We start from the raw sequence: 24,973 nt of genomic DNA, 5'->3' as shown, positions 1-24,973 counted from the left end.
CGGTTTTGGGGTCTTTCATCGGCTGTCTCAACACAATCGTTCAGGAGGCCAGCTCTGACCAGAATTAATGCAATATTCACATTCATAACCAATCAGCATTCGGACGCTGAAAGGGGAGCCAGAGTTTGCATGAATGACAAATTGTTGAATTGAACATATTTACGATGAATTAGAGAATATCCTGCTGATATATCTATTATGGTTGTTTTGGTTTTATTCTCGTACATGGGTTGTCTTTTGTTGGTCAGCCCTCCCACAGTTGAGTCTGTTGCCTCTAGTTCACCCTGTCCCTGTTGTTGGGTGAAGACAGGGTCATCCACTGCTGAGTGATGATACAACAATCTAAAGTTATTCTGCTTTTCCGTTTCAGTGTAGGCTAAACAGCTTTCTGAACTGCCATAGTAGATCATCTTCGAATGCATCTGTGGCAAAAACAAAAGCAAGAACTTCGTTTTAGACATTGCTACATTTTCTTACACCAGGGTGGCCAATCTCTTTCCCTAAACTGAAACTAAATGGGCCAGGGGCCAATAGCAAACGACTATTGTATTATATAGTTAAGAAGTTCCTTTAATTGACCGTCCTTCTGCATTGGTACTCTGATCATGATTAATAATTCATTATTATGGATCTTTAAAGAACAGTTTAAACAGGATATTCCTATTCTTTAGCTAGAAACAACTGGCGGACAAAATCGAATCTAAAATACAAAAAATGTTCAAAATAATGTCAAACAATAATTAACTGTGAGGACCCCCTGGGAGGCACCTGTTGAAGACGCAGGTCTTAGGTCACACAAATAACATGTGGTAGTTTTTTCTACAGTTTGAACCTGGTGACAATTTGAGAATAACATTGAATATTGTATTTTAATAATTTAGATACACAAACACACGCTCTTAAACTATTTTGTCACTAATTTAATCGTTTTTTTATGCTCAGCACCAAACAAATTTAAACAAAAATACTGGAAAATAATTATATCTTTTCATCAAAATGAAATAATTCCCATTTGTCTGTGTGAAGCTTGTTGATTGTCAATTCCAAAAAGTTTGTAAAACTTTTGGAGGCAGCCGCAAATTGACGCCGGAGTGGGTTCATACTGTTCGACCGTCCAACAAGCACTTTGATTGAACTATATTCTTTAAAATATAGTTCTTAAAACCATCTAATTAATCACCTTTGCTGTTTCCTCCTCTGTTTGTCCTACAGCTAGCTATGGAGCGTACCCCATCTGTAAAGGCTGCTCGGTGTGCTCCAGAGACAACGGCTGTGTAAACTGCCAGCCCAAACTCTTCCTGTTCTTGCGGAGGGAGCGGATGAGGCAGTACGGAGAGTGTCTTCACGACTGTCCAGCCGGATACTACGGCATGCGCAGCCCTGAACTCAACATGTGCTCCAGTAAGTCCTCCATGTTTAAATCGACTCGCACTCCTCCTAATCTCCTCCATCTCCCCCACCGCTGATGTCCTCCTCCTTTTCCCAACACCCCCCATCATCCCCAGGCACACATACACATTCCCTCAACATCCCCTTTTCCCACAACACATGATTTATTGTCCATTATCCAAAGGAGACACACATACCTCGCAATTTGAACGGCTCATCTGTTCACACAGGTGGATGTAAGTAGTGAAGCCTCGTCCTCGCAGTGTCTCCCGCGGGATTTAACGGTGAACTCCAGCTAGGATGAGCGCTGTTTCTCATTTCTCTTTAACACTCCCTTTACACTCGCATTACCAAACTTCCTATAGTCACCAGGAATGTCTGAAGGCATGAAATCCAGGTGCAAATGCAACCAAGATGCTCTGACTATTCAGCCAAACCTACTCCAGAGACAATGGTCACATGTGCAAATGAGTCATTCAATATCATCTGAGCTACAGAGATGATTATATATTAGCATTCTGGCATATAGCTGACGTCTTTTGTTGATGCCTGCGCGGTTTGTGGATTGAGACTTTAACCAGACAGTGTAATTGTTTTGGCAGCCAAGGTAGTTTTTGAGTTCGAACAGAAAGCCAGTCACGACTGAAGTGTACAGATCCTCCACCAACAACTGCTTGTTCATCTTTATGTTAAAGTTTGATAAAGAAAAATGAAGCAGCAAGAAATTTTGATCAGAAGAGAAAGATCTTTATCGACTGATTTGTTTTATGCCTAAACAAGCTAAATAAACAAACTCTCTTCGTTTTTATGACTGAATAAACAAACTGACCTGAAAAGACAACACAGCAATATTGTTTTACTTTGTTTATACTTGGTGGACCCTGCCACCTTTTCTAGCTTCACACAGTGTTCTGGGAACTTTATTTTCCTTGGAGAACAGCTTGTTTATTCAGTTACGGAAAAAATAAATATTTCCCAGTTTGTATTATTACCTCATTAATATTTACAATGTCTTAAATTTCTTCTCAAAAACTACATAGTGCCCCTTTAACCCTTCAGATTAGTGTTTCATCAATCATATTAAATATTTTGCTAATAGTCACCTGATTGAAAGAAATGTGTGGGGTTTTTTGGGGGTTTTTTTTTACAGAACTGTTTGCTGGAAAACATTGTTTTCATTTAATAACTTGAAATAGACCACACCTTCAGTCTCACACACTCTGAATTACCTGTTACTATTAAAATAAAACCCTCCAACAATAACAGTGAAAAATGGAAAGGTCCTCATGATTCTTGTTAAAGAATAACTCCAAAATCCAATTAATGAAATGTGTCCCTCTACTCCTTCTGTACCACCCCGATCTCATAACCTTATTTTAACATGGAATATACTCTAAGAGAGAGAGAGAGAGTGAGAGAGTGAGAGAGAGACTTTATAGGTTTGCACGGAGCCTGAGGTGTTGGCTGAGTGTTTCATATGAAAACAGAGGAACTTGAACTCATTTGGTTCCCTGAGCCAAGCTCCTGACAGATGCACTAAAATGAAGCCCCAGAGGAGGGTGTCCGGACCTTTGGGCCCAATAATGCGAACATGTAGCAACCGCAGCAAGCTAAAAACCCAAAAAACATTCTGCTTACCCAATCACTGCCGACTGAGATGCAAGTACATCCGTTGGCTCCATATGATCACGAAAATGAAAAGCATATTAAAGCTGCACCAGCCAGCTTTGGATGTTGGTACCACGAGACGGTTGAGAAAAAAGTTCAGTACCCAGAAATCTGAAAGTCAGCACACGTTCGTGTTTACCTGGCCAAGCTGGGATTCTGCATCAGAGATGGGAACTACTGCATAAATCAGTAACACATTATAATTTTTCTCACCAACAAGTAGCATTGGGAGATGCATCTGGAGTGTGAACCCTGCTGTTTAACAAGCCCTCTATATAAAGAGTAGTAATCCTTGCGCTCGCTTTGTTTTTTTCACTTAACCAAACGATGGTGGCATAATGCCACCCCCCTGTGGGATTTTCTAAAGAATGGTATAACATGGTGATAGTTATCATTTACCAATCCTGTGAAGTGGTGGTTGATGCCGTCCTCTGCCTAGAGGGTTAGGAGCTCCCAGACCTTGTTGTCTCCCCAATGTGCAGACTTTTCGGCTGCAGTTCTTCTCGGAGTTAGCTGCTAACTGCTGCTAGCTGTTTCTTAAAACTCACACACTTAACAAGCTGCCTAGATGTCACCCCAATCTCCCGTCCTGCAACCTTGCTTTTATACAGACGTCCATTCGGTGCTGTTATTACGTCTGCTGCCGGCTTGGAGGCAGACAAACATCGACCCCTCATTCCGTCTTTGTACCTTTTATACCCTTCAATTTTGATATATATATATATATTGGAGGCCTTTTATGCCTTTATTAATTGACAGGAAAGCTGAATATTGTGACAGGAAAGTGGGGAGAAAGTTGGGGCGACATGCAGTAAAGGGCAACGGGTTGGATTTGAACCTGGTCCAGTGGAGTGAAGACTCATCCACTAATACATGGGGCACACACTCAAAACGGTGAGGCAGAGTAATGGCGGTTCCGACTTGAACAGGTTGTGTAAAAGTCACTGATAATAATGCTAAGCTAGCTGTTAAAGGTGAGTAAATATCTCACATATGTGGGCTGGCTGCTTTTAAACCATTCTTTCTAATTTAGATGTGTTCAATACTTACAGCAGATGTGAGGAGCGGAGGCTATGGAGGTAATAAAGGTGCAACATTCATCTTGCAAATAAATTACTGAGTAAGGTCAATCCATGTGACAGGATTTTCTTCTGTTGTAGCATCTCGGTGTCATTCAGGCTAATGCGATCACAGAAAGCTGCTCAGAAAAGTCTTGTCCACAGCAGTTTTAACCAGGAACAGTCATTTCCGCCTGTTTTCATGACCCAGAGAAAATTGGAAGAGAAAGACATCTTGTTCTCCAGTGAAAACTCTTCTATTTTTTACTTTAACCCTGCTGTCCTAACCGCTGTATCCCCATGCTGGGTGAGTTTTGATTCTAACTGATCCTGATGTGTGGCAAGTTAATCTGAATCCCTCTCCGTACCAACCGCTCATAGAACAACATCTTGTATTGTCACGTAGCATCAGATCTCAGAGCGAGGCCTACTTTGATGTGATCGCTGCTTCAGTCATGGCTCTCTAATCCAGTTTCCTATTTGACCCTCATTCTCAGCTGCGCTCCGCATGTCATTTTCACTAAACAGTTCATGTCCTACCTCCATAAACGGATATTTTCTGGGGTTTGGAAGCTAATTGTCGGGTCAGTGAATAGTTTGCGAGGGTTGACACAGGCAACTGGTATGCAAGAGCTCAAAGGCACAGCGGACAAATGACAGTGAGGGGCTCTCTGCCGGCGTGGTCAGACCTGCCGTGTGCTCCTGGTTTCCAAGGAGGCCCTGGAACGTGGTATTACGTCTCCGTTATCATGCGCTTTTCAAACACAGGCTCTGAAATCACTTAGAGAGCAGCTGCTTATTATTACACTAGAGTTTGTCTGTGTGATCTTATCTCATTCAAGAATTTTTTGTGGACTGCCCGGGTAAAAGAAAACAAGCGCTAGACAAGCAAGAGGCTTATACACTCAGCCCCTTGCTGGCTGGAAACCTCACTTTGAGTTGTTCTGGAGGGGCTCCTGAGGCATGTGACGGAGAGAGCTTTGGGTGGAGAGAGAGGATGAATACACTTTTTACTCTGTGAGCTAAAAATACGATTTAGTGTGAATAGTCACACAGTTTGATCGATAAGTAGTTACTGCTAGTTTTCGACTAAAATGCTGTTTGAGAAATGTGCTTATAGATGTTTTCAGTGGTGGGAAATCCTCTGAAGCAGCATTTAGAAAACATTACACAAGTATTACTTTTCTGCATTGTCAGTTGGCTGGAGCCTGCATTTCAGTTTTCTTTTCAAAGATTATGTCTAAATGCAGAAAGGTCAATAATCAGAAATGTAACACCCAATTCTCAACAGTGTGAGCAGTTGTAAGAATTTACAGCTGAACCGGTGGGATGGTGATACATAACTGATGTAAAACATGTGCTTCATGTTTCCACTCTAAGCTAGGCTACTTCTTATTTTTTGGTTAGGATGGCTGAGTGAGAGCAAACATAACTGATGTGAATTCATATGTGTATTGTTATTATGGATCATTTTCAACTTGCTATGTTTTGAGCAAATAGTTACAATGTGGCAAAAAAAAAAAACATATAGAGAAATCAAAAATGTTGATGCATCATGATGCATCTGTTATCCTTTTATAATTTCATCATAGCCTGCTGACTCAGAATCAAATAGTAAGGTGCTTAGAGGTTTCCACCCATAGTTCAGACTAAATTTAGGTATCAGTCGCTGAATTTTAAATTTAAGACTCACTGCTCCCAGGACTTCCCCTACACTGCAGAGAACATAACGCCATAATTAGAGCCAAAAACAATGGGAACTGTATTTTCCGTCATATAACATAACTGGAAGCCCATTTACAGCTACACTTCAGCTGGATTCCAAAGAGGCCCGAGACATGAGAGCAGCAGTGTTAACTACCATTACTGAGACGTAGCTGCGTCGTTAGCAATGTCTTCTTGTTGCGTCATACCTTTCTTTAAGTCCATATATTATGTTCCTGGGTCTCGACTTTGCAAGAGCTCCTTTCAGCAGCTAATGGGCGGATTGATATGAGCCATAAACCATATGCAGTAACTCCAGTGTTATCCACAGGGGCCCTTATCAGCTGCCCAGAAGAGGCCCCACACCAGTGTCTGTGGGTGTCAACCCACTGCTCGGCAGGGAAGATTTGTAGCAACGGTCACACAGTGTGCTGCTTTATGTACAGCCAAATCTGTGTGAATGTGGTGCAGTCATGCTCTCGCCTCAGTCGCATTTCATAATACCTCGGTTTTAACATACGTTCCCAAGCCAAAGCATATTCTGTCATTTTGTATCACAAGCGAATTCTCTGGCTGAAAGAATTACGAGCTGAAAGCCGACCATCAGAGCTGTCTTTGAAAAGAGAACGTGTTGAGAGGGTCAGCATGGGAGCGGAGCTGCATTCAAAACTTCCTCCCTCTGGGTGTATTATAGACCCCCCACTGCTACGCACACACATACTCTAGCCACCAACCCAGTTGCATTACCCCTCTACAGCGGGCTTTAAAACACGCAGAAACCCCTGCTGTGTTCGCTGCCAGCCAACAACCAGTCTGATCAAGGCCTGAGATTGCCAATATCCTGAAAGTGTGGTTTAAATATAACAGCTCGCTCTGTGCCAGCCTCATGTGCCACCAGAGACTCGTCTGTCGAAGGTAATTATTTGGGATTGCCAAATTGTGATTTCTTCTTTACTGCATTTCTTGGACGGAGGGAATCTGTTACCAAATCCCATTGTTGTACTTCTCGCTGGTTTGTCACATTAAATTAGGGCTTGAGGTGGAAGGTGATTGGACTGGATTTTCCAACATTGTCTTATCATGGGAATTTGTTGGGTTGGAGATGGACTAGAGCCATGCATCGTGGGCCTCAGCCAAATGGGTACAGACGCTGCATAAGGCACTTGCATGAGTTTTGCAACCTCTAGTTGGCAGTGCTGGCAGCTTTCGCTCCTGCTCTGCCTCTCCATGTCTCTCATTCAAGCTCTCTCTTTCTCGCTCTAATTCTGAGCTTGTGGGTATTTCCATTGCACAGTCTAACCAACAAAAAGACCAGTTGCTTTTGGCCTTTGAGCTTTACCGAGGGACATTTAATCATCACAGCTTTACTAACGGCACACTCGGATTTGCCAGACAATACAATAGACCCACCAAACCAAGCCCAAGAGTTGAATCGGGTTTATCCTCAAAACACTGTGTAATTGTGCATACTATGGTGTGAGTGGAAGGGCTGTCTGTGCTTGACCACTGTCTGAAGCCTAAGCTGTCTGTGTGTGTGCCGGAGCTGGCTGAGCAGATACAGGAGCACGTCCTGGTATATGACAGACTGTGTTCCTTGGATTGAAGAAGCCGAGAGGACCGCTGACACATCTGTCATCCCTGCGCTCCCTCTGGGAGATGCTGACTGACAGGAACAGCACCTCTGCTTCACCTAGCTCCACACCGACGTGTGGGGATCACCCATGTGGAAAAAACAGCATGGAGAGAGCTGGGAAGAACATGGCAGCTCTGGCCTTTGCCATGAACTCCTGCCATCCGCAGCTCCACATGACATGGCTGGGTGGCAGCGAGCAAGCCAGAGCTTCCATGTCAGCCAAACCCGGGGCCTAGAGAGTAGGTCAGAGCTGTTCGCCTCAGCTTGGAGGCGAGAGATGGAAAAATAGGGCTTGTTTTCCCCCTCGCACTGCCAGGCCTTTTACGACATGGACACTCCTGCTGCGCAACATCGGGTCTGGTTAGTTTTCTGAGAGGAGGCCGAGACTCTCTCGGTAGACAACCGAACCTCCAGCTCAGATAACGTAAAAAGATCCCATCTGGAACACAAGAGATTCATCAATCTTCGCAGAATGATTCAGCACCCTTTCCTTACTTTGTGAATATTCATGTAGATAAATAGTGATTACATATGTCACCCTGCGGAGGAACTGCAGTCGAACATGAGGCTTTGAGTGTCTGTGATAAAATCGGTGGGTTCCTTATCCAGACCACAGCGGAGGGGCCGGCTTCTGCCAAGCATGCGCCATTAGTTCACAACGCTTGGTGACTCATCTCTCAATACAAATGCACTTGACATGCAGACCACATAAAATTCAAGTGAAAAATCTAACAGGAATGTACCGAGGCCCAACAGTCTCCTTTAATACAATCAAGCCTAAGCCAATACTAAATAAAACATATTTAAATCCGCTAGATCCAGATTTTCAGCTGGATCGGCATCAAATTGTACTCTCATAGATAACAGCCACGTAATACGCCAGATTTTCTTTTCATCAAGATCCATGCATTATTCCCAGAGAAATCTGGGAAGATGTCGAAAAAAATGCCCTATCTTGCAATGTAAAATTTCCTGGATCTGCACAAAAGTTAATGGGTTCTACTCTGGGCCGAGACCGATCCTCCATCCAAATTTTGTGAAAATCTGTTCAGTAGTTTTTGTGTAATCCTGATAACAAACCAACAAACGAGCACGAAAGCATAACCTCCTTGGTGAGGGTAACAAACAACACAAAAATACAGTGATATGGGTAACGATTGAACTGGTGCGAGACTGATCTCTCCAAATCGTGCACCCTCGGTCACTTCACTGGCAGCCTTTGAAATTCCTCACAGAGCTGAAACGTACGGCTTTTCCTCCTGCGTTCATATTATAACTCACGGCCAGAACCAGGCTGGGAGATAATGATGATAATACGTTTAAGTCCCAGGAACACTGGGCCTTCAATGGGATCTGATGACCTCATTATTTCTCATTAGTCTCCCCGAGGCACCTCGATGAAGACTTTAAAGGTGGTCCAGAGGTTAATCCCGCAGGGAGAATGAACCCGCTCCCCTGTATCTGTTTCTGGAGCTGCTGGACGAGCTGCCTGACTGAAGGCCGACTCGGCCGGCCGTCAGTGTGGGAGCTTCTCCAGTGTCACAGATAGCCCTCGCTGTCCCAGATAGCCTTTTGCCAGATAACTGGACAGAGGGATAAATGTCTGTCATGGTGATCCCTTCCGACCCACCTCGTTCTCTGATGACCTCTGACCCTCCAGCTTTGCCTCCCTGCATTCTAACTCCCATGGAGCCGCATTGATGTGACATCCACCTCCTCCATCTCTCAAGAGTGACCGTATTACTTATCTTCTATTTAGAAAACAGGATTTCCCAGCATTCGAGCCGTCGCCTTACCGCATCTGAAACTGAAACCAGCAGTGATGTTTTAATCAAAAACCTTGTTGAGTGCTTCTGCTGCTGCAAGGATACAGTATTTCTCACATCTGCGGTGCTCGTATTTACTGTCAATAACCGAGGATTGCACAACAAACCCAGCGCTTGAGAGTACTGCCAGATGTTCTTGTTCCCCCTCTTACTCTTTTATTTTTTGTTTGGGAGCTAAAAGTCTCTCAGGTGATGACAGGCCTGGGAAATGTGAAGGCTAAAAGACAGCTTTGTGCTCTCCAATTAGCTTGGTGATTTATTAGCCTGCTCCCGGTATTGTCTTGTATCAAACCCAAGCCTGACTGATTCAGTTTCACCTAGAAAGAATGGACGAGTGGCAGAGAGCTTTAAAAAAAAAAGGACAGCAAAATGCTTTTATACCTCCTTTAGAGCCAAGACATATGTTGAGATATAAGATAAAATGGAAGAAAAATAATACCCAGATAAGCTAAATAATATGACATGATTGAATTAATAACAGGAAATCACCAAAGAGATCTACATTTTTCTATAGATGGGTCTATCTCCAGCCATATCTGATTGGTATGTGTGTGTTTGTGCATATGCGTGCGTGTGTCCACGGTTTGTTTAGACTGGTCGGGAAAGCGTGAGACCAGAGTGAGTGGGCAGAGGCCATACTTTAGGGTTCAAAGTAAAGCGGGGAGGGACCCCCTCGTTTTGGAGGAATGTCGAGGAGGAGGCCTGATGGTTAGCTGGAGATGGTGTAATTAAGGGGTGTGATTGTGAGAACCTTCCCTTCCCCGGGCCCTGCAAGGGTCACAGATAAAAGAGCAGCCCTCAGCCTCCGTCGTTCTCACATGTTGAAAATCACAGTAGCGCAGGTTTGCGCGAGAAGTGCGCACGCGCTAATGCATGGTTGCGTCCCCCGTGCGAGACACAATGAGAGGAGCAGATGACACCCTACCTGGAGACGGTGGCTGCAGGTTAGAGACTGTGGTTCCCTCGACTGTGCGAGCCTATTGGGTAATCGAGCTTCTGAGCAGCATCGTAAATTAGACAGCTCCGGGAGGCTCCTTCTAATCATGTGGGCCTGTGCGTCGCCCTGTTGGTGTGGTTGTTGTAATTTGGCCCTGCCTGACGTGCTATTTGCAGAGTAAGAGCTTGGTGACACATCAGCGTGCCTTTCTTTGTGAGCGCGGCGCTGTGTGTCATGCGCAGCGGCAGGGTGTGGCGTGGGAGGATAAGTGTGCTGTTGTGTGTTCGCTGACTAAATGCATCAGCATTTGTTTGGAAAGGCAACGCTAAATGTTGTTGTCCCCACACACCTCCCCTTTTCATATCGTAGCCAAAACGTAAAGGATCCTCACAGCTGGCCGACACACACTCAAAAGAAAGCCTGACTTCTCCAATAATCCTCCGCTACGGAAAGATCGGAGCGGTGTGGAGTGATAAGATAGCATATTAAGGAAACTATTCAGAGCCCTGATGGGATGTATTCTTCCTGTTAGAGCGCAGCATTAGTTGAAAACATGTGAGCGTGTGTGTCTGTTTCCAGACTGTTGGATGTTGGTGCGATTGTTGAAAGAGGTCAGCGTGACATAATTTCTCACCGTCTCCGCTGTTGTGTTTTCACACTGTTGATTTGCGCTCTCTAAACAAGAACAGGAAGATGAAAGAAAAACCTCTGTCAGGCAAAACAAGCTCTCTGAAATACACTTGAGCCCCGGAGAGAAATGATTCACAGGGCATCGACGGCTTTTTCTGCGGCAGAGACAGTGTAATCCTTTCAAGAACCCCCTTCCCCAAACCCCTTAGCTTTCGATCAACTCCAGATGAGAGGGTTGCTCAGACCCTGACGACTCTCCTCTTTCTCTCCTTCTTCCTCCAGGGTGCAGGATAGAGAACTGCGAGTCCTGCTTCAGCAAAGACTTCTGCACCAAGTGCAAGTCAGGTTTTTACCTACACAAAGGGCGCTGCTTTGACAAGTGCCCCGAGGGCTTTGCCCCGCTCGAGGAGACCATGGAGTGTGGAGGTACGTGAAACAACACACACAAACAAAAAAGTTTCAAGAGAGTAAACAACCTTTTGCACTTTCTTTACCTGCACACAGTGATCTATAATTTCTCAGTTTAACTGCTTATTTTGCACCAAAAAACAAGCAGTTCAGCGGGGACCACACACAAAGAGGTTACAGCACACCAGTAAAGCTCCTTCACCCTGTATTAAAGCTTGACCCGGGGTCTTTGAGTTGCCTCTAAACGGCACTCTGCTGTGGTTTCACTGCACATCACTGTTTCTGTGTGTCTCTGCAGAGGGCTGTGAGGTGGGCCAGTGGAGCGAATGGGGAGCCTGCACCAGGAGAAACAAAACCTGTGGCTATAAGTGGGGTCTGGAGACCCGGACGCGGCACATTGTAAAGAAACCACCCAAGGACACAATACCCTGTCCCACCATCGCTGAGTCCAGGATGTGCAAAATGGCCATGAGGCACTGCAGGAGAGGTAAGGATGTCATACCTTGCAGCCATATGTTGATGTGTGTGAGAGAGATATTCTGTCAGTCCGTCCAAACTCCATCATGTTCACTTTACACTACTCTGGTGAATATTAAAGAAAAACAGCCCACTTATCCCATAGGAGGGCTCTTTCCCCCCTCTCTGAGTTCCACCTGTTTCATGTAACCCTTGTACCTTGCACTCAAACTTGTTTTTTCAGCGTCTGCGTTTTTGAGGTGCACAGTGGCGTTTCCGTGCACGAAATATCAGTATTTTTCCATGGCAGGCCTTGTTCGAGCCAGCTTTTTCTTTTTCTGAGGTATATTTTTCCCCCATCTCCCTTCCTCCCCTCAGTGGAATTCTTCAAAGTACGAACTGCAGGTTTCCTCAATGGCCGTCTCTGTTTCCTCCCGTCAGCTCGAGAGATATTTGCGGTGCACACAGCATGTATGTCAGGCCATTAAATGAGAAGTCAAATCAGGAATTTCTCCGTGTGCGAATACAGCTAAGGGAAATATTTTTTCTCTCAAAAAGTAAACCATTTCTCTCAGACGGTCCAAACACACCATTTGGGGTGATGGCCTCAGTTAGCAGTGCTTTTAAAATAAATGTCTTCTCCCCTAATGTACTTTTACATCTCTCATAAACTTTGGATTAGGATAGGCCAAGTGTAAATATTTAATTCACCAAATAAGGAAGCAATTACAGTGGCAGATATCATTCAGGCTGTCAAAAAAAGAAAAACATTGTTGAACAGAAAGAGGAAAATATTCAAACCTCGAGGATTTTTCTCCATTTTTGGCCTGGAGTGTTGAATGGGAGGATCATTTAGTGAAGTGGTGAAAGAGTAAATAAACTTGAAATAAACCCTGATAGTTTCTCACATTTCAGCACTAACACGGCAGTCGCTGCTGTCTGGGTTGGAAACTGTGATCCCATGGCACATTTAGTTCCTAGAGCCCCATCCTGTTTGTGAGGGAAATTCTCCCCAACCCCCGTGCACCTCTTCATGACTTTGCCGTGCCTGCTTGACCTTTTCCAAGAAACTTTATGACCTTCTTTAATTAAAATTTGGCATTGTTGCGCATGGTTACTGTCGTTAATTATCTCGAGCATGAAGTCACTGACGGGAAATTGTTGTGAAGTCTAAATTGAGTGCACGGCAGAACCATTCATCTTCAGACCTTTAGAAACCCACAGCAGACTCCCCATGTCCATCTTACTTAAAGCTGCTGCTCCCTGGTGAGGCGGCCATTTCCAACCTCTCAGTGCAGTTCCTCGTCCTGTGACTGAGTTACGTCTCTGTGGCCTCAGCTGTGTGTAAAAGTGTCACTGTGTGTGCATCTTAAGGCTCTCCGGGCTTGTGAAGTGCTGCGGTGGCCCGTTTAATAAAGGTAAATTTCAGACTTAGGCATGTGTTGTTAATTCCCCGCCGCTCGACCGCTAGTTAAAAATCCCCACTTGGCAAAAGCCAGTGAAACGCAACACTCTTCAGTTCAAATAAATACGATGTAAAAATGTAAGCGGCAGAAGTCGAACGGGACGAGATCCAGAGCCGTCGCATGGGAGCTCGGCCGACTGACATTGTAAAATAATCACTTCCCATGACTGATAATAAAGCACGGTCCAATGGGAGGAGAGGCCAGGTGATCAGGAAGTGGAGGTTCAAGAATCGACTTCATCATGAAATACATACATACACTTTGCAAGCCATATGTCCCCCATACCTCTTAAAAATAACATGCTGTGCAATGCAATATCGTAAATGTAATCTTTAAATACATCTTAGAACTGTATAGAGTTTATATCCGAAAGAAAATATAAATATAAGAAGTGCTCGTAATGATCACTTGGAACATAAGACAGTCTAAAAATGAACACTTCTATCAGCTCTTCTCACTGGACACCAGACACCAGTGTTTAGGATAAGCATAGGATTATATAACTGCAGACCGTAAAGATGCTGTGGATTAAACGGAGACAGAGGAAGCAGCATGTAGGTATACGCTATTTATGGAAATGCTTATCTGATCACCCTGGCTTGCATTTCTACATTTCCATGTATTTAAATTACACTGGACGTCATCGACAGATCCCTGTCTCCCAGCTTAGCCGAGCCGCACAAGGACAACACGAGTGATCTTCTTCTTTTCCCTCTGTGTCGCCAGAGATCTAATCCCTGTGTAAAACACACACAGGCAGGGAAAGTAAAGCCCAGATAATGTCAAGAGGAGAGGCATTTTCACAGCAAACATGACGAGTTGTGTAAACCGTGTCTGATGTGTTCCGTACAAGTTGCCGATCAGTGTAAACACCGTATATCATTCGCACTGCTGGGACTCATTTGCCGTTCTCAGCCGGTGTTTGCCAGAGAAGCCGTGTCCTGATAACACACTCACGAAAATGGCGGGGAAAGGCTGCGTGGAGCACGCAGAGAAGACAAAACATGTGGCGGTACACGGTCGCAAGAGTTATTTTCATCCAACTGTCAAGCTAATTTTAGGCACGCTTTTGAAGTTTGGGAAAAATAAAATTGGATTTGGTGCGTTTCCACTGGCTGGGTCACACAGAATAGTGAGGCAGTATTGCCTAAGGGTCCTTCAGGGGACCAGTGGGGTCCACAGCAAAAAGGGAAATAATTTATTATTATTGTTATTATTATTATCATTATTTATTATTATTATTATTATTATGACAGTGTTTTGGTCATGAGTTTCATACACTTTTTATAAGAAAAAAATACAAATCTTAAAGTGAAATTCTTATCAAATGGGAGTTGGTGGTCTACTTTGTGACAGTTTACAGGGGCACTCTGTAGTTGGAAGACATAATCAGATCTTCATTGACTGATTTTCTATGCCTGAACAAACTAAATAAACAAACTTTTATTTGTTTTTATGACTGAATAAACAGAATAAACAGAATAAACAATCTGACCGTAAAGGACAACACAGTTTCATGCTGTTTTACTTTGTTTATATGTGGCGGACCCTGCCACCTTTCTTGCTTCAAACAGTGTTCTGGGACCTTATTTTCCTCTGAGAACAGCTCATTTATTCAGTTATGGAACAAATAAATATCTCTGAGTTTGTGTTATCACCTCATTGATATTGTAAATATTAAAATTCTGAGTTTGAATTTCTTCTCCAAAACTACAGAGTTTCCTTGACGTGAAAAAGTTTGAGAACCACTGCTCTGAGGAATATTTCTTCCCAATTTCAAAGCATCTAAATCCATATTGAATAGTTTGACCTGCTTGTTTGTTTTTGACAATGAGATTAAACAACTGCACCAATATTTATTTGGTGTTCGCTGCTATTAATCACATTACTTCAAGCCTTCCGTGCAATGTTGATGAGAATCTTTGTGAAATTCTACTGTTTTCACTCAGCTGTTTAAATTTGGTGCAAATAATACTTCAATAGAAAATGTGCGAGTCAATCTCCAGAGGAATACGTCTTGTCTCATGGCTGCTTGGCTGCTGCGTGTGCCAGGCGTTTGCATCGTACCCTTGAGGCGGTAAAATGCTCTTCTATCCTCCGGATGGTGCTCTGGATGGGCTATAAACAATAAAGAGAGTTTATTAATAGCTGCTCCGGCACTATCAGCATTCACAGACTGGGTTCCCCCCTCTCTCTGTCTTGTGAGCTGAAGGGAAGGTGAGGAGAGTGATAACACCGCAGCGCCCGGCTGCTCCATATTGATGCCATTAAGGAATTCCCTACAGAGATTTCCCAGCAACCCCTGTCATCGGATTCACTGGTTTACAAACAGACGCGTGTGACAAGTTTGATTCTTCTTCCTCTGCCTCATTTTTTTCCCCTCATGCCCAGCGTCGCCTATCAATGCATCTGTGTATTTCCCCTCTTTCTCTCTTGCCCACCCACTCTACTATAATCTTTGAACAACAGCTGCTTCTGCCACGCCACTGACATTAGATGTTGAGTAAACAACTTAAAATGTTAAAGCTCTCGAAAAACTCCCACTTAATCTAATCCCTGATTTGAGATTTAAGAGGGAGTAAAGTCCAACACAAACACACCACTGAAACTCGGGCTAATTTCCAACAGTTTTTACAAATCGGCTTTCAGATTCTCAGACGGCACAGGAGTCTTTATGGTTGCAGGCCAGAGTGACATTTGTGCTGCTCTGCTTGCCTGATTTGTAGGTAAAAGAAGCTTCTTTTAATGGGTATGTGTGGTGCAAGTAGCGGCCAAGCCCGGAGTAAACCCAGACGAGAACAGAAGTTTTACAATATGAAGTTGTGGAACAGTAAAAATTCATGGCTTCACAGCAGCTTTTGGACCTGATAACAGAAGCATATTAAAGACCTGGTTTTACTGAACAATGCTGCACGATTTACTCTCTGAATGCCTTTATGACTGCTTGTGAAGACTCCCAGCCACCCTGCTGACCTCATGGAAAGAAAACGAAGGAAAGCAGTAAAAGGCAGAGAGAAAGAAGGAACACATAATGATTATCTTTGGCCATTGGATTATGTACCTGTACTTGGAGAGCTACAGGCCTTTGTGGGAGTATTGATCTCCCGTGTGTGTAACCAGAGAAACCCTTTCTGCTGTAGGGCTCAGCCGAGGCCAAGCCTTCCATCCCATCAGTCATCTGAGTGCTTGGGTCCAGACACCACTAATACTGTCTGTCATAACTTCTGTGTGCAGTTTGTGTTTGCACTGTAACTGTGATAACTACCTCTTGCAGCCACGATGCCTGATCTATTCCCTCCGCCATCAATTTGAAACCTTGGATAAACAAGTTTTGTTACACGTTCTGCGGCAGGGGTGTGGAAGAGCATAAACCCACCTCATCACTCCTCCGCAGCGTGACATCTAAAGGCCCTTCGAGGTCTTTGCCTGTATTTAAGGCCATTGGACAAGACGGAGAGGCGGGCAGTTGTTTAATTTTCCCCACAAGCACCTACAGTCTGGTGCAGGAGACCAAAGTGAACCCAGATCCGCCTCGGATCGACCAGACCCATGAGGATTTGGTTGACTGGTGGGATTTACGCCAGGTTCTGTCTGAGCCAGTCTGGTTCTGCGGTGAATCCACAGCGCTGTGGACCTCCTGGTCCGCACCGTCTGCGAACCATCTGCTCCAAACTCTCTGCTCCTGTAAACCGATGCACAGAGCAATGGTGATTGCCTCAAATCCGCTCTGGAGGAAGCTCAACCGCCTTGTCTGTAGTGCACCACGTTTGAGACACCAAACAATTCCGGTTTCTGGCAGTCCTTGCGTTCGAGCAAGCAGTTAATGCGCGTGCATGCATACGAGCGTGTGACACACAATTTTGGTGTTTATACTTGCTGAGCCAAGAGGTTTAGGCTCTGGCGAAAGATGCCATTCAGTTCTGAGCATTTTAGTTACGCACTCAGCATGATCACATCTGAGTCTGGCCTGTGTTTGGCTTGGAAACCCGACATCCAAACACATTTCTGGATGTGTTTTTGTCGGATCTAGGCTTCTACCATGAGGCCAGCTTCTCTCTAAAACAGACGTCTGTTTCAACATGAGGCTAATTGATCGAATGTGTTCATCTTGTCTGTGCAGAAGAGCTCACGGTGCTGTTTGTCCAAGCCAAACAACAATCGAGCTCTGCTCTGCTTGAGCCACTGCTCTGAAGTCTACCCAAAGCACTAGAAAACAGAGGTTTGCACTTCTGTTCCTTCATGTACTTATCTCATTATTCCAATTAATGTTCCCCGGGTGTGCTCTACGGGAAGTCAGGACTTTTGGAAAGGAGAGCTGGTGCGCAGATGACAAGTCCCGCTCTGATTTCTGCCACAGTGGAATGACTGGGTGATTAACGGCGATCTCTGGCCCGGGTAATATCACGGACAATCCGGATCAGTTCTTCCCGCCAGCGGGAGCGGAGTGAGGAGCATTTTCCCAGGACAGAAGGAGGGCTCTAATTGGCAGCCGCCCTGTCATAGTGATTATGTGTGCCTCACACCGCAGCCTGTTGTGACTGGGGGAGCCACGGCTTAATCTTCATTTAATAAGGCCGCTCCGTAGGGGCTGACACAGTAGCTGGTGAGAAGGCCTCAGAAGTACCCTGCCTCCTTTGGACAGCATGGATGGCCTGGCTCCGGACACAGGGTCTGAGACCCCCCGCCGCCACCACCACCCACCGCACATGCTTGCATCGTTCATTTCTTTAATTAAATGCTGCCGAACTGGTTGTGAAGTTGCAAAAACCTCAGCAACATAATGATGATTCCCTCATGCTGCACACACGACTGTGAAACCGTAAAGCTGAGATGACACAGAGTATTTTGGAAGCTTTGCACTGTGCTGTAGTGAAAAAGAGCATGGGTGAAGAGGAAAGACACATCAACCTGTCATTGACTTGGCCAGGTCTCCAGCAACCCAATGCCAATGGCAGTTATGGTCACCGCTGCGGTCACAGTCACAAATTAACACAAGTTCTGTTTCAGCTATCCCATATTTGCAAATCTCTGCCATAGATTATTCTTTTTTTCCCTCCATCTCTGCACTCCTGTTTCATATCTCCTCCTAACCAGATGAAAATTGATTATCTGGGCTCGTATCTGGACAGGCAATCAACGCTTGCTTTATGCTGATAGTCTCAAACCAAAATTTCAGGTTTATTTTTTTGCCTCTCGCGCAGTTTGGGGGCATTAAATCTTCCATCAGAGGAGAAAGTCGTTACCAGTAGTCTCTGAGACTTCTCTGCCCTGGGTACATTCCTCATTCGGGGGGTAGGAGGACTATGCTGGAAGCCGATGGGGAGAAGGAGGAGGAGGAGGGGTCTCTGATTAACTTCCCACTAAGTGCCCCTGCTCCCTGACCAAAATAAATATGGCTGCTGTCATTTTGTCAGCAACTGTCTTCAGAGAGCAATATTTGAAACACCCCATGATCCTGCTGGCTTTTATATGGAGAATCCATCGTCATACCACAGGCATGAGCCATAAACATGTGGAGGCCTTTCAAAGACCAGGGGGGTGGAGGGGATGGAGGGAGGGCGGTGGAGGAGGAGGGGTCAGCGGCGCTCACTGGGGCTCCATACTCCACATTATTGTCATCTGGTCTTTTCCAAGCAGGAAGAAAGAGGAGGGGTGTGAGCGAGGGTTTCTTTTTTTTTTTTTTTTTTCACACTCTTTGGCCTAGTTGAGTTGTGGTTTTGCAGAACTGCCTCATGTACACACATTAGATACAGCAGTCCTCCTATTTGTTTGACTTGCTTTATTGTGAAGCGTGCATCGGAAGTAATGCTTTTCCAATAAATCCGAGCTAGCAGATGTGGATATCTTTGGAGAATAAATTGAACAGATGCCAAAACATCAACAAAAGTTCATGTTTACACCCAGCCACGACCACAGCCTGCACAGAAGTATGAAATTCAATCTAAATTGATCATTTGTAAGCTCAAACACCTGGGTATCCTTGCACATACACAGTAGTTCAGTGGGACTTTGTCAAACAGCAGGAACACTGCGTTGGTTTCGAGGCTTCCGTTGTCGTCTTCTGGCAGAGGAAATGAGGCATATGGGCCGACATCAACAGCCCCATCAAAAACAGACGTACGCAAACAAACAAAGTGGCAGCAAACTGGAGGGGGAAAGAAGGAGGAGGGGGAGATACTGTACAGAAGTGGAATGTTTTCATGTTCTCATGCTCCACAAACGGGAGCTATTTCCCCCCGCTGAGCAGTATATGGGCTGATATTGCCCATGACACGGTCGGGGCTGTAAAGCGCACCTTCGGCGAGCGTTCCCTCGATGGGCAGTTTGTGCTGTTACACCCTGTGATTTTTTACAGCAGCCGAGACACGGTCTGTGTCTTTACAGGGATGGATGGCAACAGCTTGCGATGAGATCTTTGAAGTAGAGTTCAACTCATATATGGGGCTCTTTTTTTGGTCTCTTATAAAAGACTTGATGACTGCCAGCCAGAGATGTCCACTTGTGATATGACGGAGGTTTGCTTCTGAATTGTACCTGATTTTATATCAGAAGAAATCGACACAGTGAGGTGTTAAAGGATTTTATAGAGCGGCTTCAGGGGTGGCAATCTGTAAAACTTGTAATGAAACCTGCTCACCCTGCTTTAAAAAATGTCATTAGTATGGATTTGGAGTGTGCTATGATGTAGTTTTAGAGGCTCTTCCACCCTGACAGGCATAGCCTTCTAGGAAAACTTTATTAGAAATGTTTGGAATGGTGAAATTTATGGAATACAGGCGCAAAATATCATCTGTTTCATCGGATTGACCCTGTGTAGCATAGGCCCCCCGTGTCAGGGTTCCTCACCTCATATTTGGATAGTGTCATCATGCTGCATCCCAGCACCTCCGCTCTCTGTCTGCCAGACCTCCAGTCCGACACCGCTGCCAGCTCTCCTGTGGGCCACAAACCCTTTCATCTCCAACATCTACGCCGCACCAGGCAGAAGAGGATGCACACACACACACTTCCAGACGCACACATTCACGCAGCCAGAGCGTGAGACGCACGTAATAGACACCGACAGACAATAAAACAGACCTCACAGGCAGAACAAGTCACCACATTATCTACCCTTTTCCCTGGTCCCTGTTTCCATTCTCTTTTCCTGCCTCCCACTCGAACGACACTCTCTCACATCATGTATCACATATCACAGTGCAGTGCTGTCTGAGGAGCAATGTGCATGTCACAGAGGAGGATGTGTTCGCGTGGCGCACATTGTTCGAGGCAGCGCTGCGTGCACTGGAGTTCTCGCTCTCCAGTGGTCTGGCTAGAGGAGTAAAGAGGGAAGGCGAGGAGCCTGAAAACATCTGGTGCACAGTTGCACTGGCTCAACCACCAGAAGCTCAGCTCCTCTCCTCTCCTCTCCTCTCCTCTCCTCTCCTCTCCTCTCCTCTCCTCTCCTCTCCTCTCCTCCTCTTTCCACCATCCTTCCCTGTCTTTCTCCATCACTGGAGGGCGTCTTTATAGAGACATCACAGCTTTTAATTACAGTTGGTGATTCAGAGAGAGGTTGTGGCTTCTGACCCACTCATGTCCATGAGCGTGGACCCAGCAAACAGACATGCAGACACAACAAAACAGCAAGTATAGGCCTGCCGGCCTTTGGCTGTGTGTGTGTCTTGGTGTTTTTCTGTGTGTGTGAGCTAACAGTGACAAATACAGGGGGGATGCAGACTAAAAGCACAGCCATTATAGTGGTAAGTAGAGGCCAGGGCCAATTTACCACAGTTGTAGGGCACTACACTCCCATCAACAGGAAAAAAGCCAAACACTCAGGTGATGTCACAGGTTAGGGATTTCAGTTTAACAGAGCAGATACAGGCACAAGTTAGAGACCGTAACATGTTTTCTGACTGCATAAAACACAAGCACCAACCAGCAAAGAAACAGGTCACTGGTCTGGAGCCAACAGGCACCTAACTGTGAAAACAACATTGACCTATCATCCCCTTATAGAGGTGATAGTGCATTAACTACTGCAGAACATATCTGTCTCGTTAGCTGCTGAATTATCCACTGTGTTCACCAGTACAAACCACCTGGCTATCACCATATAACTCTGGCTAACTTAAATCAATCAGATCAACAGTAGGAGAGCGCTACCACCAGCGGAGTTGATAGCAGTTGGTAAACCAAACTCTTTGTGAAGTTGAGAGAAGAGTGAAGACATATTTTCCATGAGAAAAGCCTTCAGTGCCGGTCTTTGCTCTTTGCTAACCTCATGAGGAGCCACTATTGTTGTTTTCAAACCAACAGTCACTTCTCTTGCTGTTTGTCACATCTTAACGACACACGCATCCGCAACTAGTTCCTCAAAGGATGCTGATCGGTCGACCCACTGTGGTTCGGGCACAAACACAAAGCATGTAGCCCGGCAAGACAGATGCAGGATCAGGTGATAATTCTCTCTGGGTTTGTCACTATGAGCAACACTTTTGAAATCAAATTTAACAGAAAACAAACATTCACAGTAGCAGCTTTAAAGTAACAATGATGCACATGTTTTTCTATCACACTTTAAACCTTGTTAATTCTTGTTGGTTTCTACATTTTTTACATCAATGTGATTTTCTGGATCACAAAATCTCAGACATCCTGTCAGTCAAAGTCAGTCTGTAATTTCTGTAACTTATGACAGGTGTATGTGCGAGATGCATTCCTGAACTTGTGTTTGTCCAGTTTCAGTGGTTGCAGGCAAAAGTATTTATTAAAAACATTTAAATAAAATTTTAAAATGTAAATAGTGGAATCTGTATCACCATTTTATTGATTTAAATACAATATGTCAACATTAAGATATGTTCTGAAAGGAAATTTAATGATAGAAATACAGTCATTTACAATAAAATACCTACAATGGGTCTGAATCTCAATGTTTCTTGGGGTAGGTGCCGCCCTCCTCGTTTCAGACACTCACATTTGTGTTTTATCCTGAACTGTAGTTGTTCATTTAGTGTATTCACACGCATCTACCTCAACTACATGAGTGTTCTGTCTTGCCAGAAGTATCCATTATACTGCCCTGTCAGAGGACATAACATGATGGCTCTCTAAGGAAAATCTCAAGACATGATTGAGTGGTCGATGTGATGAAACTCGACCCATTCCAGGTACCATATCCAATCCCTTCAAACATAAATGCTCCTTCCCGCTGGGTGGCAAGGTTCAGGACCGTGATCCCAACAGGCCTTGAGACGTTTCTTTCAGATTAGTGGGAGCTTAAGTCTCCCTTTGATTTGATTCCTTTCTCCCTCTCCTGCTGCATCTCTGACAGATGCCGCTGCCTTCTGGAGTACACAAACCTCTCCTCGGCGAGGTGAGACCCTGAAATGACCGTTGAAATTGCACTGTAATCATACACAGCTAAAAACAACAAGAAAATGTCTGCCATATGCCTCGGAGCCCTCTGTTTGTGTTTTAGTGAGTCGAAGGTGGATTATTGACAAGAGTGGGTGAGCGGTGCCTGGATAGAGGAGCTGAGCGGCGGTGACTGTTATTGCCCGTGTCTGTGATCAGATCTGTCAGAGCCACTCAGCTGTCTGTCTGCCCGGTGTTTGACAAGTGGTTGATGCAGCACAGGCCTTAGAGAGGATCAAGCCCTTCCTGAATTGGCTTTACCTCTCTCCCCTGTGCAACAGGAGCTCTGGGAACACATCAAACACATCCCCCCCTCCCCGCTTTTCTTCCGCTGTGAACTAATGAACTATTTTTATCAAAAAATATGCGCAGGCTGTTGGATCATCAGAGGAGACCAAACAAACGTCAGCGCCTTTCGAGAGTTAGTCGAACAACTAAAGAAAACAAAAAAGCGCCGGTCAGACTTGATTCCCTCATCACTGGCCATCGCACGGGGATTGTGGCATGATCCTGATGGCCCCTGTCTCTGTTTTACTGTCTAAGCCCGTCTGACTTAGCTTGGCTCCCCACTCGTTAGGGTCTGGTCCTGTTTTGGGACAGTTGTGCTCCATGTCCAAACATGTGAGGGATTTCCTCCTGGGGTTTCCCAGTAGAGAGAAGGAGGGATAAAAGGACTTGCGCAGAAATGAGATATAAAGAGGGAATCATGCTGGACAATTTCCTCCTATATCCTCCCCCCCTGTTCCCTTACGCAAAGCCCCACAGAGACAAGGAAGGATGCAGACCAGGTGGAAATAGGAGACTGGAGAGTGTGTGCACGCATTTAAACACATGCACTGAAAAGCTCTCACGCACAAGCACACATTGTTATGGATGTTGGAGATGGTGATTGTGTGGATCACACATGGTCACTTTGTTCTGTCTCAAAATAGCCGTAACTCCCCGCCCCGCTTAGAAATTGTTGCTACGCCTGTCATCTTTCTCTTCTTGCCTACCACATATGCACTTTACGGTGATATCGCTGGTAGATATGCCATCGAACGTCTTTCTACTATTTGAAACAACCGGTTCTTGATTTTCTTGAATTTACAACCGTCATGGGCAGACTTTATTAGCTGTTTCTATCCGGCTAACTGAGCTAACGTTAGCCTGATTATGTTGCATAAACGCCTTTTCAAATTTGGGGTCCAGAGCGACTTATTGGGCCTCATTCATGTAACATAAATGAGCTTAAGACCAAATCTGATTGTGAAATGTACTTATTAATGTCACGACAAACATATTGTCAACATAAGTTTATCATTTACCTAATTTCAGATGAAAATGGATCATGGCACCGCAGATAGTTTGCACCGCACCCAGTGTTTAAAGTTGTCATGTGGAAAAATAAAGTGGATTTTCTGTATTGTAACACATTGTATCGCACTGGTGGGGAATGGCTTTAGGTCACATAATAAGAAAGAAACCTCACCAATTGATGATCCGTCTACATGACATGGAAATGACTAAACAGCATTGTCCTTGTATTGGTGTGTAGAGTTTTAGGTCCTAGTGTTGTCAGGATAATAAGGAAAAAATCTAAGATTGCACTTTTATTGCATTCTGACACAACCGTTTGGCAGCTTCACTTTTTACACAAAATGTTTTCATTTTTACATTACAACAGAAAAAGGCTTTTAGGATTAGGACTCTCCGATGTTTGGCAGATGCAACACTATCTCAGTTAATGAGTTTGGCTCTGTTTTGATCCAATAAAGAGCAGGACAGAGCTGCTAATGTTACACGAAACTCTGATAGCACCCATGAGTGGCTTCCACACAGTGGAGGAGAACTACACAGTAGATAAGCTTGCAAACTCAATCAATTACACTTTTATTTTCCATGCTACACCCTGCCATGTAGTAGTCAGTAGTTTACAGTGTTGACAAATTGTTTGTAAAAATCCCTCCTCGACCTTACAGCCGCATTGGGCCGCTTAAAGCCCACCACTCTCAGCGCTCCTTATTGCGTGCCCCCTCATGGCTCTGTTAACAACCATTTTATTCCTCTCCATAAAGTGGGGTGGGGTGCTGTAATGCAGCGGGATTGTTTGTGAAGACCTAGAGGCTCACGAGAGGGGGCCCGAGTCAGGTAAATCCCCAGACCAGGGCCCTCCGTTGGGGGTGGACCCCCCCCTTAACCCGAGGCTCAGACTTACATTATACTCCTGGAAATGCAGATTCACCTCCTCAGATAAACAATAAGTGTTGCAGATATTTGTTTAATAGCGGGGTGCGGGATGTGCTTGTCCTGGTTTGATCCACTGTCAGTATGAGGGTGCTTTTAAAAGTGCACAGTTAATCCTGGTGGGGTGCTGGTTTACACAGAGAGAAGATGATTGGTGAGGTGGAGCGAGT

General features: G+C 44.9%; 1 protein-coding gene across 2 annotated transcripts in view; it reads left to right on the top strand.

Moving 5' to 3' along the window:
- The window catches only part of rspo2 (R-spondin 2), a 60,705-nt gene that overhangs the window by 25,279 nt on the left and 10,453 nt on the right, over window positions 1–24,973 (top strand). For both annotated transcript variants that reach the window (XM_084356435.1, XM_084356434.1), the window contains exons 3-5: window positions 1,213–1,401; window positions 11,128–11,271; window positions 11,552–11,740. In XM_084356435.1, coding sequence (XP_084212561.1) covers window positions 1,213–1,401; window positions 11,128–11,271; window positions 11,552–11,740 — 522 coding nt within the window. The remainder of the gene's footprint in view (window positions 1–1,212; window positions 1,402–11,127; window positions 11,272–11,551; window positions 11,741–24,973) is intronic.

This window comes from Pagrus pagrus (assembly GCF_965226575.1).
Source record: "Pagrus pagrus genome assembly, chromosome: 7".
In the NCBI taxonomy this organism is placed as follows: Eukaryota; Metazoa; Chordata; class Actinopteri; order Spariformes; family Sparidae; genus Pagrus; species Pagrus pagrus.
Note: the sequence above shows the minus strand (reverse complement) of the source record. Positions and strands in the feature narration are given on the sequence as shown.